This window comes from Oncorhynchus gorbuscha, linkage group LG13 (assembly GCF_021184085.1).
Source record: "Oncorhynchus gorbuscha isolate QuinsamMale2020 ecotype Even-year linkage group LG13, OgorEven_v1.0, whole genome shotgun sequence".
In the NCBI taxonomy this organism is placed as follows: Eukaryota; Metazoa; Chordata; class Actinopteri; order Salmoniformes; family Salmonidae; genus Oncorhynchus; species Oncorhynchus gorbuscha.
This window is the reverse complement of record NC_060185.1, coordinates 19,797,086-19,812,085: the sequence shown is the minus strand read 5'-3', so window position 1 is coordinate 19,812,085 and position 15,000 is coordinate 19,797,086. Positions and strand designations below refer to the sequence as shown.

Sequence of the window (15,000 nt, the reverse complement as noted above, 5' to 3'; positions counted from 1 at the left end):
GCAGAACAGTCTGCAGCACCTGGACTCACCCTACTAGAATCTGAAGTCAAATGTCTACTGTTTGCTGATGATCTGGTGCTTCTGTCCCCAACCAAGGAGGACCTACATCAGCACCTAGATCTTCTGCACAGATTCTGTCAGACCTGGGCCCTGACAGTGAATCTCAGTAAAACAAAACTAATGGTTTTCCAAAAAAGGTCAATTTGCCAGGACCACGAATACAAATTCCATCTAGACACTGTAGCCCTAAAGCACACAAAAAACTACACATACTATACCTCGGCCTGAAGATCAGCGCCACAGGTAACTTCCACAAAGCTGTGAACGATCTGAGAGACAAGGCAAGAAGGGCCTTCCATGACATGAAATGGATTAGGATCAATTAGGATCTAGCAAAAAAATACTTGAATCATATAGAACCTATTGTCCTTTATTGTTGTGAGGTCTTGGGTCTGCTCACCAACCAATAATTTGAGACTCTGCATGCAGAATTCTGCAAAAATATCCCCCATGTACAACGTAAAACACAAAATAATGCATGCAGAATTAGGCCGAAACCCGCTAATTATCAAAATTCAGAAAAGAGCCGTTAATTTCTATAACCACCTAAAAGGAAGCAATTCCCCAAAATTCCATAACAAAGCCATCACCTAGAGAGAAATGAACCTGGAGAAGAGCCCCCTAAGCAAGCGGATCCTGGGGCTCTGTACACAAACACACCCCACAGCGCCCCAAGACAACAACACAATTAGACCCATCCAAATAATGAGAAAACAAAAAGAGAATTACTCGAAACATTGTAAAGAATTTACAAAAAAAACTGAGCAAACTAGAATGCTATTTGGCCCTAAACAGAGAGTACACAATAGCAGAATACCTGACCACTGTGACTGACCCAAGATTGAGGAAATCTTTGACTATGTACAGACTCAGTGTGCATAGCCTTGCTATTGAGAAAGGCCACCGTAGGCAGACATGGCTCTCAAGAGAAGACAGGCTATGTGCTCACTGCCCACAAAACGATGTGGAAACAGAGCTGCACTTCCTAACCTCGTGCCAAATATATGGCCATATTAGAGACAGATATTTCCCTCAGATTACACAGATCCACAAAGAATTCAAAAACAAATCCAATTTTAATAAACTCACATATCTATTGGGTGAAATATCACAGTGTGCCATCACAGCAGCAATATTTGTGACCTGTTGCCACAAGAAAAGGGCAACCAGTGAAGAACAAACACTATTGTAAATACAATCTATATTTATGGTTATTTATTTTCCCTTTTGTACTTTAACTATTTGCACATCATAACAATACTGTATGTAGACATAATATGACATTTGAAATGTCTTTATTATTTTGGAACTTTCGTGAGTGTAATGTTTACTGTTCATTTTCTATTTCACTTTTGTTTATAATCTATTTAACTTGCTTTGGCAATGTAAACATGTAAACATGTGTTTCCGATGCCAATGAAGCCCTTAAATTGAAAAATATAATTGGAGAGAGAGAGAGAGAGAGAGAGAGAGAGAGAGAGAGAGAGAGAGAGAGAGAGAGAGAGAGAGAGAGAGAGAGAGAGAGAGAGAGAGAGAGAGAGAGAGAGAGAGAGAGAGAGAGAGGCTCTAAACCTTTCCTCAGAGAAGAGTTTGTAATTAAAGTTTGAGTTTATCTCTCCTTCACACCGGCAGCGTAAAGCTCCATGAAAGAGTCCAACTTCCAGCGCGCTGAGCTTCAAACACACGCCAGGCCTGCCAGGAGACCAAAGCACTGTGCAGCGCCCTAATCCTCTTACACACATACCCTGTCACAGTGACTCAGTCTCCACCCAGCTACACACGGGATGTAGTACACACACACATACATGCGTAAACACATACACATAAACACACACTGTCAAAAATATCACACACTGCACACATACAAACACAGGCTTACAGGAGAGACAAACACAGTCCATGTTATTGTGTTTTGTCATAAGCCTGTTATTCTGATGACGATTGTGATTATGGTGTTCATGTCTGTACCTCTCTCTGACTCTCTGTTCTCAGTGGCGTACCAGAGAGGTGGAGAGGCTGTCAGCAGTGCTGGAAGGTAAGAATACATGTATCTTATGAGAGGGAGTGTTGTCTACTGTGAGAGAGAGTGTTGTCTACATGTCTACTGTGAGAGAGAGTGTTGTCTACATGTCTACTGTGAGAGAGAGTGTTGTCTACATGTCTACTGTGAGAGAGAGTGTTGTCTACATGTCTACTGTGAGAGAGAGTGTTGTCTACATGTCTACTGTGAGAGAGAGTGTTGTCTACATGTCTACTGTGAGAGAGAGTGTTGTCTACATGTCTACTATGAGAGAGAGTGTTGTCTACATGTCTACTATGAGAGGGAGTGTTGTCTACATGTCTACTATGAGAGGGAGTGTTGTCTACATGTCTACTATGAGAGGGAGTGTTGTCTACATGTCTACTATGAGAGAGTGTTGTCTACATGTCTACTGTGAGAGAGAGTGTTGTCTACTGTGAGAGAGAGAGTGTTGTCTACATGTCTACTGTGAGAGAGAGTGTTGTCTACATGTCTACTATGAGAGGGAGTGTTGTCTACATGTCTACTATGAGAGAGTGTTGTCTACATGTCTACTATGAGAGAGTGTTGTCTACATGTCTACTGTGAGAGAGAGTGTTGTCTACATGTCTACTGTGAGAGAGAGAGTGTTGTCTACATGTCTACTGTGAGAGAGAGTGTTGTCTACATGTCTACTGTGAGAGAGTGTTGTCTACATGTCTACTGTGAGAGAGTGTTGTCTACTGTGAGAGAGAGTGTTGTCTACATGTCTACTGTGAGAGAGAGTGTTGTCTACATGTCTACTGTGAGAGACAGAGTGTTGTCTACATGTCTACTGTGAGAGAGAGTGTTGTCTACTGTGAGAGAGTGTTGTCTACATGTCTACTGTGAGAGAGAGTGTTGTCTACATGTCTACTGTGAGAGAGAGTGTTGTCTACATGTCTACTGTGAGAGAGTGTTGTCTACATGTCTACTGTGAGAGAGAGAGTGTTGTCTACATGTCTACTGTGAGAGAGAGTGTTGTCTACTGTGACAGAGTGTTGTCTACATGTCTACTGTGAGAGAGAGTGTTGTCTACTGTGAGAGAGAGTGTTGTCTACTGTGAGAGAGTGTTGTCTACTGTGAGAGAGAGTGTTGTCTACATGTCTACTGTGAGAGAGAGTGTTGTCTACATGTCTACTGTGAGAGAGAGTGTTGTCTACATGTCTACTGTGAGAGAGAGAGTGTTGTCTACATGTCTACTGTGAGAGAGAGTGTTGTCTACTGTGAGAGAGTGTTGTCTACATGTCTACTGTGAGAGAGAGTGTTGTCTACATGTCTACTGTGAGAGAGAGTGTTGTCTACATGTCTACTGTGAGAGAGTGTTGTCTACATGTCTGCTGTGAGAGAGAGAGTGTTGTCTACATGTCTACTGTGAGAGAGAGTGTTGTCTACATGTCTACTGTGAGAGAGAGTGTTGTCTACATGTCTACTGTGAGAGAGAGTGTTGTCTACATGTCTACTGTGAGAGAGAGTGTTGTCTACTGTGAGAGAGAGTGCTGTCTACTGTGAGAGAGAGTGTTGTCTACATGTCTACTGTGAGAGAGAGTGTTGTCTACATGACTACTGTGAGAGAGAGTGTTGTCTACATGTCTACTGTGAGAGAGTGTTGTCTACATGTCTACTGTGAGAGAGAGTGTTGTCTACATGTCTACTGTGAGAGAGAGTGTTGTCTACTGTGTGAGAGAGTGCTGTCTACTGTGAGAGAGAGTGTTGTCTACATGTCTACTGTGAGAGAGAGTGTTGTCTACATGTCTACTGTGAGAGAGAGTGTTGTCTACATGTCTACTATGAGAGGGAGTGTTGTCTACATGTCTACTATGAGAGAGTGTTGTCTACATGTCTACTATGAGAGAGTGTTGTCTACATGTCTACTGTGAGAGAGAGTGTTGTCTACATGTCTACTGTGAGAGAGAGAGTGTTGTCTACATGTCTACTGTGAGAGAGAGTGTTGTCTACTGTGAGAGAGTGTTGTCTACATGTCTACTGTGAGAGAGAGTGTTGTCTACATGTCTACTGTGAGAGAGTGTTGTCTACATGTCTACTGTGAGAGAGTGTTGTCTACTGTGAGAGAGAGTGTTGTCTACATGTCTACTGTGAGAGAGAGTGTTGTCTACATGTCTACTGTGAGAGAGAGTGTTGTCTACATGTCTACTGTGAGAGACAGAGTGTTGTCTACATGTCTACTGTGAGAGAGAGTGTTGTCTACTGTGAGAGAGTGTTGTCTACATGTCTACTGTGAGAGAGAGTGTTGTCTACATGTCTACTGTGAGAGAGAGTGTTGTCTACATGTCTACTGTGAGAGAGTGTTGTCTACATGTCTACTGTGAGAGAGAGAGTGTTGTCTACATGTCTACTGTGAGAGAGAGTGTTGTCTACTGTGACAGAGTGTTGTCTACATGTCTACTGTGAGAGAGAGTGTTGTCTACTGTGAGAGAGAGTGTTGTCTACTGTGAGAGAGTGTTGTCTACTGTGAGAGAGAGTGTTGTCTACATGTCTACTGTGAGAGAGAGTGTTGTCTACATGTCTACTGTGAGAGAGAGTGTTGTCTACATGTCTACTGTGAGAGAGAGAGTGTTGTCTACATGTCTACTGTGAGAGAGAGTGTTGTCTACTGTGAGAGAGTGTTGTCTACATGTCTACTGTGAGAGAGAGTGTTGTCTACATGTCTACTGTGTGAGAGTGTTGTCTCCTGTGTGAGAGAGTGTTGTCTACATGTCTACTGTGAGAGAGAGTGTTGTCTACATGTCTACTGTGAGAGAGAGTGTTGTCTACATGTCTACTGTGAGAGAGAGTGTTGTCTACTGTGAGAGAGAGTGCTGTCTACTGTGAGAGAGAGTGTTGTCTACATGTCTACTGTGAGAGAGAGTGTTGTCTACATGACTACTGTGAGAGAGAGTGTTGTCTACATGTCTACTGTGAGAGAGTGTTGTCTACATGTCTACTGTGAGAGAGAGTGTTTTGTTCGTCTGTGTTTGTCTCCTCTGTATGAATATGAAACATGAAATAATAGAACTTAACATATGGATCATAATACCGTATTCCAAGAGACAGATGTACTTTTCATTTGCGGAGGAGTGGGTACATGGGTGGTTTTACGTGTGTGGGAGTGAAGGTGTACCTTCCTCTGAAGGACACTAGGGGGAGGGCTTTAACTTCCTAATGCTTACAGCCCCGGCAGAGGAGGGGAAGGGAGGGGATGGGAGGAAAAGGAAAGGGAGGAGAGGAGAGTGGAAGGGAGGAGAGGAACAAAGGATTATCTCATCTGCCCAAACCCCCTTCCTCTGCATCCCACAGAGAAGAGCACCATGTCTGGCAACAAGGCCGTGCCATAGCATTTAATTTAACAAACTCAGAGATTGCGATAGTTGTGTATGCACACACCCTACTCTTTAGAATGGATGGCCCTATGGAACGAGATGGGAGGAGTGACACAGAAGAGGGTGTGACAGAGACCAGTAGCCTATGTGTTGTTTTCCAGACTACCTGCTAGTCACCCTTACTGAGACACTCATACATTCAGACACTGATGTTAGAGTCTCCTCACTCATCTAGAACACACATTAATGCTAATGTATCTACAGACTTGTTTGAAGTAAGCAGTGTTTTGCTATTGTCCTCCCTTTGTGCTCAAAGTATCTATATGGTTGGCTGTTGTTCCATAGCCGTTATGTGTCTGTCTATATGGTCTTGTTATTACTGTGCTATGTGATTGAGTCAGTTCTACAGCCTGGATATGGGAGCTCTGCTCAAAGACAATCACCATTCTCTATCTCCACTGAACCACTCAGGTGATTGAGGAGCCATTTGGAGATTGTATTAATGTGTTCATTACTCAAAATGAATGACTGGAAACACTGAATGAGTCATTTGAAAAGGACACAAAAAAGAACTCAACTCAATACAATGTGAATATCTATTTATCTATTTAGTCTGGCTGCTTCAAATGTAACATGTCAGTAACATGTCAGCCCTGGGTTCACGATGTGGAAGTTTGGACAAGCAGAGAGATGGTAGTCTGTTCAGACAGTAGAGAGATGGTAGTCTGTTCAGACAGCACAGAGATGGTAGTCTGTTCAGACAGTAGAGAGATGGTAGTCTGTTCAGACAGTAGAGAGCCGGTAGTCTGTTCAGACAGCACAGAGATGGTAGTCTGTTCAGACAGCACAGAGATGGTAGTCTGTTCAGACAGTAGAGAGATGGTAGTCTGTTCAGACAGCACAGAGATGGTAGTCTGTTCAGACAGTAGAGAGATGGTAGTCTGTTCAGACAGCAGAGAGATGGTAGTCTGTTCAGACAGTAGAGAGATGGTAGTCTGTTCAGACAGCAGAGAGATGGTAGTCTGTTCAGACAGTAGAGAGATGGTAGTCTGTTCAGACAGTAGAGAGATGGTAGTCTGTTCAGACAGTAGAGAGATGGTAGTCTGTTCAGACAGTAGAGAGATGGTAGTCTGTTCAAACAGCAGAGAGATGGTAGTCTGTTCAGACAGCAGAGAGATGGTAGTCTGTTCAGACAGTAGAGAGATGGTAGTCTGTTCAGACAGTAGAGAGATGGTAGTCTGTTCAGACAGTAGAGAGATGGTAGTCTGTTCAGACAGTAGAGAGATGGTAGTCTGTTCAGACAGTAGAGAGATGGTAGTCTGTTCAGACAGCAGAGAGATGGTAGTCTGTTCAGACAGTAGAGAGATGGTGGTCTGTTCAGACAGCAGAGAGATGGTAGTCTGTTCAGACAGTAGAGATGGTAGTCTGTTCAGACAGTAGAGAGATGGTAGTCTGTTCAGACAGCACAGAGATGGTAGTCTGTTCAGACAGTAGAGAGATGGTAGTCTGTTCAGACAGTAGAGAGATGGTAGTCTGTTCAGACAGCGTTCAGACAGCAGAGAGATGGTAGTCTGTTCAGACAGTAGAGAGATGGTAGTCTGTTCAGACAGTAGAGAGATGGTAGTCTGTTCAGACAGCGTTCATACAGCAGAGAGATGGTAGTCTGTTCAGACAGTAGAGAGATGGTAGTCTGTTCAGACAGTAGAGAGATGGTAGTCTGTTCAGACAGCGTTCAGACAGCAGAGAGATGGTAGTCTGTTCAGACAGCAGAGAGATGGTAGTCTGTTCAGACAGTAGAGAGATGGTAGTCTGTTCAGACAGCAGAGAGATGGTAGTCTGTTCAGACAGTAGAGAGATGGTAGTCTGTTCAGACAACAGAGAGATGGTAGTCTGTTCAGATGGTGTAAAGGAGATAGAAACCAGGACAGGAGATGGATATCCTACTGCACTTCTCTTTTGTTCTGATGCACTTTGTTGAGATGTCCGTGACCTCCTTTTATCTCAGTTCTGTTTAGTACTTTCAATGTTGGTGGTTTGGTGGAGCATTGGTGGTTCACTGAGTGTTGGTGGTCTGTTGAAGTGTTGGTGGTTCAGTGAGTTTTGGTGGTTTGGTGAAGCGTTGGTGGTTCAGTGAGTGTTGACTGTTTTCTGTGGAGCGTTGGTGGTTCATTGAGTGTTGGTGGTTTGGTGAAGCGTTGGTGGTTCAGTGAGTGTTGACTGTTTTCTGTGGAGCGTTGGTGGTTCAGTGAGTGTTGGTGGTTCAGTGAGTGTTGGTGGTTCAGTGAGTGTTGGTGGTTTGGGGGAGCGTTGGTGGTTCAGTGAGTGTTGGTGGTTTGGGGAAGCATTGGTGGTTCAGTGAGTGTTGACTGTTTTCTGTGGAGCGTTGGTGGTTCAGTGAGTGTTGGTGGTTCAGTGAGTGTTGGTGGTTTGGTTGAGCGTTGGTGGTTCAGTGAGTGTTGGTGGTTCAGTGAGTGTTGGTGGTTCAGTGAGTGTTGGTGGTTTGGTTGAGCGTTGGTGGTTCAGTGAGTGTTGGTGGTTCAGTGAGTGTTGGTGGTTTGGGGGAACGTTGGTGGTTCAGTGAGTGTTGGGGGTTTGGAGGAGCGTTGGAGGTTCAGTGAGTGTTGGTGGTTTGGGGGAGTGTTGGTGGTTTGGTTGAGCGTTGGTGGTTCAGTGAGTGTTGGTGGTTTGGGGGAGTGTTGGTGGTTCAGTGAGTGTTGGTGGTTTGGGGGAGTGTTGGTGGTTCAGTGAGTGTTGGTGGTTTGGGGGAGCGTTGGTGGTTCAGTGAGTGTTGGTGGTTCAGTGAGTGTTGGTGGTTTGGGGGAGTATTGGTGGTTCAGTGAGTGTTGGTGGTTTGGTGGAGCGTTGGTGGTTCAGTGAGTGTTGGTGGTTTGGGGGAGTGTTGGTGGTTTGGTGGAGCGTTGGTGGTTCAGTGAGTGTTGGTGGTTTGGGGGAGTGTTGGTGGTTCAGTGAGTGTTGGTGGTTTGGGGGAGCGTTGGTGGTTCAGTGAGTGTTGGTGGTTCATTAGTGTTGGTGGTTCAGTGAGTGTTGGTGGTTTGGTGGAGCGTTGGTGGTTCAGTGAGTGTTGGTGGTTTGGGGGAGTGTTGGTGGTTTGGTGGAGCGTTGGTGGTTCAGTGAGTGTTGGTGGTTTGGGGGTGTGTTGGTGGTTCAGTGAGAGCATTTTCCATCACTGGGAGTGAGTTCTGTCTGGCTTTCTAACGCTCAGTGAAACACTGTCATCGGCCATGGACAGGTCAAGAGCACATCATCTATTTATCTGAGCTTTCCTCTAATGCAAGGCCAATGGAGCAGGAATGAGAGGGAGAGATCATTTCTGTAAAACAACAACCTAACTATAGGGATAATTTCAGTATACCAATCTGAAAATGAGTGAATCCCCATTGATCTGCCTAAAACCCCATTCATTACATGTTCTTGTTAGTCATATCAATATGAATTCTTGCTGTGCTATAGTGATGCAGCATTTTCCATTGTTAGTCAGCGTTGGCTGTTTTGTACTCCATCATTCCAGGCCAGGTTTGCTGAACATTGGAGAGTCTGCTACCCAGCCCTGGTTGGCTGATACCTGGCCCAACTCCTGCTCCAATCACAATGACTGTAGCATGAACTGCTGCACTGCAGGACAGGGCAACAGTGACAGCAACCTGGCTACATACAGCCGCCCAGGTGAGTACGCTACGCACTGGAACAACACACCCAAACATAAACTGTACTAAAAACAGTTATTCATAGGGGTAAAGGGGCACATGCCCCCTCAGATTTGTCCTGTTAAATATATGTATATATATGTTTTGTTTTAGTTTGTTCTGTGTAATGCTACTAGCCACTTAGCAATTTTATGAAGTTGGCTTTAGCCCAGATAGATTCCGAATCTCAGAACCTGCTACCAAGAAAAATCAGTTTGGTAGACTTCAGAAAAGCAAGCAATTACTAAATGTACTGAATAAGACTCACATTCCTTTCAAGATTTTAGCATATATATATATATATATATATATATATATATATATATATATATATATATATATATATATATATATATATAATTGTTTTAAAGAACTACCAGTCAGGAGGATACAGACAGCTCAAGAGGTATGCTTAGATATGCAGAAAATATACATACATTTCTTCATAGCATTAAGCATAATGATTATGGTTGCAGGAAAAAGCTGTTTCAGGTGTTTGAAAAATGCTAAATTCTAGTACCCCTCTGGACCAACACCCAGCCATTGTCACATACTTTGTGCCCTCTGAGATTTTTGGGGTACATGTGACACCCTGCTCTCAAAGCAAAGCATGGATAAGAATCATAGAAACGAGTGGACCTAGTCGGTAGAAAACAGAGAGAAGTGAAGTGAAATCCCAAATCTGGGTTAGCTCTCCTGAGACTTCTCTCTCTTACCTCTCTCCTCGCGAGGTCTCTATAACAAAAAACCTTAAGGGAGGCTTAGGAGTAGAAGTATGTGTGTTTGATTTATTTCAGGTTAAAGCGGGGCGGTTTTAGGCAGGAAATAAAAGGAGCACGCTGGATGAGCCTTATGGGTTTACTCTGCTGCAAATCTAACTGCTCTGCCAAATTCCATACTGTTGTTATAGCCTGCAATGTCATTTCCACTAAGTGCTCAGTTATTTAAGAAATGTGGAGCAGTGGCAGAGATCAGGGCAGGACTGCAGACTGCAGCCAACACCGGATGTAGAGATGGAGAGATGGAGAGAGAGAGGTACCTGGAAGAGTGCATAGATAGAAAGGGAAGAAGGAGGAAAAGGAATGATGAGTGAGGATATGTAGCATACACAGAGATAAATGGAGAGAGAAAGTAGAGGGGAATTACATTGGACAGAGAAAGAGAAAGAATGAGGGAGTTGGGAGGAAAGTAAAGAGAGCAGAAGAGATGGACAGTAACGGAGGGTGGGAGGGTTATGGGGATTGAGGGATTGAGGGATTGAGTTTGGCTCTGAGGTCAAAGGGACACACACACACACACACACACACACACACACACACACACACACACACACACACACACACACACACACACACACACACACACACACACACACACACACACACACACACACACACACACACACACACACAAAAGAGCGCTAAGTACTCACACACTACAGAGAAAGAGGGTCTCTTGGTGCAGGGTGGGGACAAAGGATTTGAGGTTATACACACATAGGTAGGACTTAACTACAAAACGTGGACCCCAGCCCTGAACCTCCCTTTGAGATACAGTAGGCTTAGAAGTTGAACTAAAGTAAAAAGCGATGTGAGTACACAGTAGTCGTTTGAACAATCGTTTGGACACGCGGCAGGCGTCTCTCCAGTTGTAGCGTCTGACAGATAGTACAGTAGTGTACCATCTCCGACCCACTCATTGACTCATTTACATTGTTGGCCTTGACCGTCTCCCCAAACAGGCTTACACACAATCCTAGTGTAGCAGATGTTCTGCTGTACTAAGTGCTGTGCTTCCCCTGGGTTAAGCAAATTACTCAAGGACAAAGAAACACTGTACCCATAAATACATACCCATCTTCTAAAGTTACCCATCACAGTCAACACAAGAAAACCTAATCTGACTTTTCATTTCGTGGTGTGTTTAACTTTTCCCTAACATTGGTTCTGATGACAATCTGGCAGTTTGTTTGAGAAGGGATGAAATGCTAAAAGCACTTCTCACTCACTGCATGTTCAAGACATTTAGGAGCATGCCTGGTGCTGGCTGCTTTGTGTGGCCAACCTAAACCCTGTGAAGGTTTAACTTCTTATGTTATAGGGGACGCTTGCGTCCCATTTGGCCAAAAGCCAGGGAAAATGCAGCCAGGGAAAATCAAACTTTCATTAAATCACACATGTAAGATACTAAATTAAAGCCACACTCGTTGTGAATCCAGCCAATATGTCAGATTTTAAAAAGGCTTTTCGGCGAAAGCATAAAAAGCTATTATCTGATGGTAGCACAACAGTAAACAAAGAGGGTAGCATATTTCAACCCTGCAGGCGCAACACAAAACGCAGAAATAAAATACAGTATAAACCATGCCTTACCTTTGACGAGCTTCTTTTTTTGGCACTCCGATTAATTCCGTCCATATATATCCAAAATATCCATTTATTTGGCGCTTTTGATCCAGAAAAAAACATTTCAAAAGTTGCCTGTAAACTTTGCCAAAACATTTCAAACTACTTTTGTAATACAACTCTATGTATTTTTAAACGTTAATAATCGATCAAATTGAAGACGGGTCTATCTGTGTTCAATACAGGAAGACAACAAACCAAGCTACTTTTCAAATCTTGCGCAACTCTCAACAGTGTTAGGCAGTTCCTAGATGGCCTACTTCTTCATTGCACAAAGGAATAACCTCAACCAAATTCCAAAGACTGGTGACATCCAGTGGAAGCGGTAGGAACTGAAAACAAGTTCCTAAGAAATATTGTTTACCAATTAGAGTTCACTGAACAGACAGAGACCTAAAAAAAACTATTCTGAACGGTTAGTCCTCGGTGTTTTGCCTGCTACATAAGTTCTGTTTTACCGTTTTAGAAACTTCAGAGTGTTTTCTATCCAAATCTACTAATAACATGCATATCTTATATTCTTGGCATAAGTAGCAGGAAGTTGAAATTGGGCACGCTATTTATCCAAAAGTGAAAATGCTGCCCCCTATACCTTAAGAACTTAACAGGATCAGCGGCTGGGTGACAGAGCAGAGGGATACAAGTTAATGTCCCTTTATCTAACACATTGGGGCCCTTTCTACACAACTACCTCTGAAGTGCCTCAGATAACCCTCGGTTCTTGGAAATGTAAGGTTCACGTGCGCTCGGTTGTTCTACCTGTAGCCGTCCTTGTTATTTCCCGCAAGGCTGTCTCTCAGATCTGCTGGAGGATTTGAATATTTTATGAGCCAGAGAAAATTGGATCTGTCAGTGGAGCTCTGCTCTTTGCTGCATGCTTCCTTCCAACCTTCTGATACAGACATGTTCCACTATCCTTCTCAATGAGCAAAGCCTCCTCGCCTGGTGTCTGACAGGGAGGATCGACACGCCACCCACGTTGAGCTGTGGATGAGACAAAGACATTATCGAGACAGAAAGACAGAGAGAGCAGACAGTGGAAGTATAATACAGCTCCACTCACCTGAACCAGATGGGGATAGTTGACGTACATAATGAACTGTAGTTTGCACTGAAATATATACACCTGTCTAGACTGAGGGCACAGTGATCTGTTGAAAGGTACAAAAGACTCGGGCTGATTTATTTCTGTATCATTCTGAAATGTTAATCTTTTCAGCTTATTTTTTTCCGGAGTATGATGCCAGTGAATACAACTGAATACAATGCCATTTGTGCCATTCATGCACTTGGCAAACCTCTTCTTCTGAACCTAGCTATAGGAGCTAGTCCGGTCTTTTACTAAACCTCTTCTTCTGAACCTAGCTATAGGAGCTAGTCCGGTCTTTTACTAAACCTTTCATCCTGCACCCGCTCTCCATGTTATCCAGCCGACTGCATCGCCAACTATAACAACCAGATGGAGAGCAAGCAGACCAACCTGATGGTGCCGGAGGGAGGAGTGTACGGAGACGTGGACCTCTCCAACAAGATCAACGAGATGAAGACCTTCAACAGCCCCAACTTGAAGGACGGACGCTTCGTTGGGCCGGGTGGACAGCCCACCCCGTACGCCACCACACAGCTCATTCAGTCGTCTATCCTGGGCAACAACATCAACACAGACAGAGGGGTAGGAGTGGGAGGGGGAGGGGGAGGGGAGACAAACGAGAAACACGGCTGGAAACCCACCCCTGTACAGGGGCAGAAGCAACAGGAAATGACTTCACAGCTCCACCAGTATAACATCATGGAGCAGAACAAGCTGAACAAGGGTGAGTGTGTGGTGGGAATCGGTGGAGGTTAGGAGGTCAAACCATAGCCGTCTTCCATCTTTCTTTCTTCCCTTCTTTACTTCCTGTTCTCCCTGTGGATGGGCCCACCATGCTGAAGAATGTTCCTTTTTCACTGTCTTCCCTGCTGCCCCCATTCAGTCATATGAATAGAGAGCATCATCAGTCTCCCTCTCATTGTCTACTATGCATTTTCCTAACTCCTCTTTCCTCTCTGTGTTCATTTCAAATCTCTGCACTACATTCTGGGTCAGGCCTGAGTTTCTGTCTTTACTGTCTGGGTTGGTCTTCATTGGTCAAGTCTCATAGCTACAGCTGTAAGGATGTTCTCCATGTGTCAGGTATCTGAAGGAGAGATAACCATTTCTGTCTTTACTGTCTGGGTTGGTCTTCATTGGTCAAGTCTCATAGCTACAGCTGTAAGGATGTTCTCCATGTGTCAGGTATCTGAAGGAGAGATAACCATTTCTGTCTTTACTGTCTGGGTTGGTCTTCATTGGTCAAGTCTCATAGCTACAGCTGTAAGGATGTTCTCCATGTGTCAGGTATCTGAAGGAGAGATAACCATTTCTGTCTTTACTGTCTGGGTTGGTCTTCATTGGTCAAGTCTCAAAGCGACTTACAGTCATAGCTACAGCTGTAAGGATGTTCTCCATGTGTCAGGTATCTGAAGGAGAGATAACCATTTCTGTCTTTACTGTCTGGGTTGGTCTTCATTGGTCAAGTCTCATAGCTACAGCTGTAAGGATGTTCTCCATGTGTCAGGTATCTGAAGGAGAGATAACCATTTCTGTCTTTACTGTCTGGGTTGGTCTTCATTGGTCAAGTCTCATAGCTACAGCTGTAAGGATGTTCTCCATGTGTCAGGTATCTGAAGGAGAGATAACCATTTCTGTCTTTACTGTCTGGGTTGGTCTTCATTGGTCAAGTCTCATAGCTACAGCTGTAAGGATGTTCTCCATGTGTCAGGTATCTGAAGGAGAGATAACCATTTCTGTTGGAACTGACAGGGACTGAACTGTCATCACCTTCTTACCTGCAGAAAATAGCTGCTACTTTATTGGCACCGTTTTCAGTTTGGTCTCTTGTATGGAAGAGAAATTGCATGTCTTCTCTCTCAGCACTCTTAGGAAGACAGCATCCACCGGACTGTTTATTGAGACAGTTTCAACTTACATTTCAACTTATTAGTGGTGTATGACACACATTTCAACACATCGCTGGTTCAGATCATTATTTTGATGTGTTGCTAGATTGTTAGCTCTTATGTGTGATCATTAGTCAGTTAAACTCAAACAGTCTCTATGGATCTTTTTATATCATAATGTCCCGCTCTGTCCTTCATTTCCATAGGCTATCTATACTTTTCTAATGCGGTAATATAGTGTATGCTGCCCACCTTCCTCATGCTTACCATCCTCCTCCTCTCCCTTACCAGACCACTACAGAGGAGGGGACAGTCCCATGGCTACCACCATCCCCTATAACCAGGCCCATGAGGCCCACACCGTGGGCTCCCACAACAGCTCTGACCATGGCAGCAGCAGCACCTCCGGTGAGAGAGTGGGGAACGGAGTATCCACAGCCATATGGCTGGTGTTTTACATTTACATTTACATTTAAGTAATTTAGCAGACGCTC

At 44.1% G+C, this 15,000-nt stretch overlaps 1 protein-coding gene across 3 annotated transcripts in view; it reads left to right on the top strand.

Moving 5' to 3' along the window:
* robo1 (roundabout, axon guidance receptor, homolog 1 (Drosophila)) overlaps positions 1 to 15,000 on the top strand; it is a 440,136-nt gene that overhangs the window by 398,556 nt on the left and 26,580 nt on the right. For all 3 annotated transcript variants that reach the window (XM_046293778.1, XM_046293780.1, XM_046293781.1), the window contains 4 exons: positions 2,053 to 2,095; positions 8,948 to 9,102; positions 12,958 to 13,341; positions 14,798 to 14,914. In XM_046293778.1, coding sequence (XP_046149734.1) covers positions 2,053 to 2,095; positions 8,948 to 9,102; positions 12,958 to 13,341; positions 14,798 to 14,914 — 699 coding nt within the window. The remainder of the gene's footprint in view (positions 1 to 2,052; positions 2,096 to 8,947; positions 9,103 to 12,957; positions 13,342 to 14,797; positions 14,915 to 15,000) is intronic.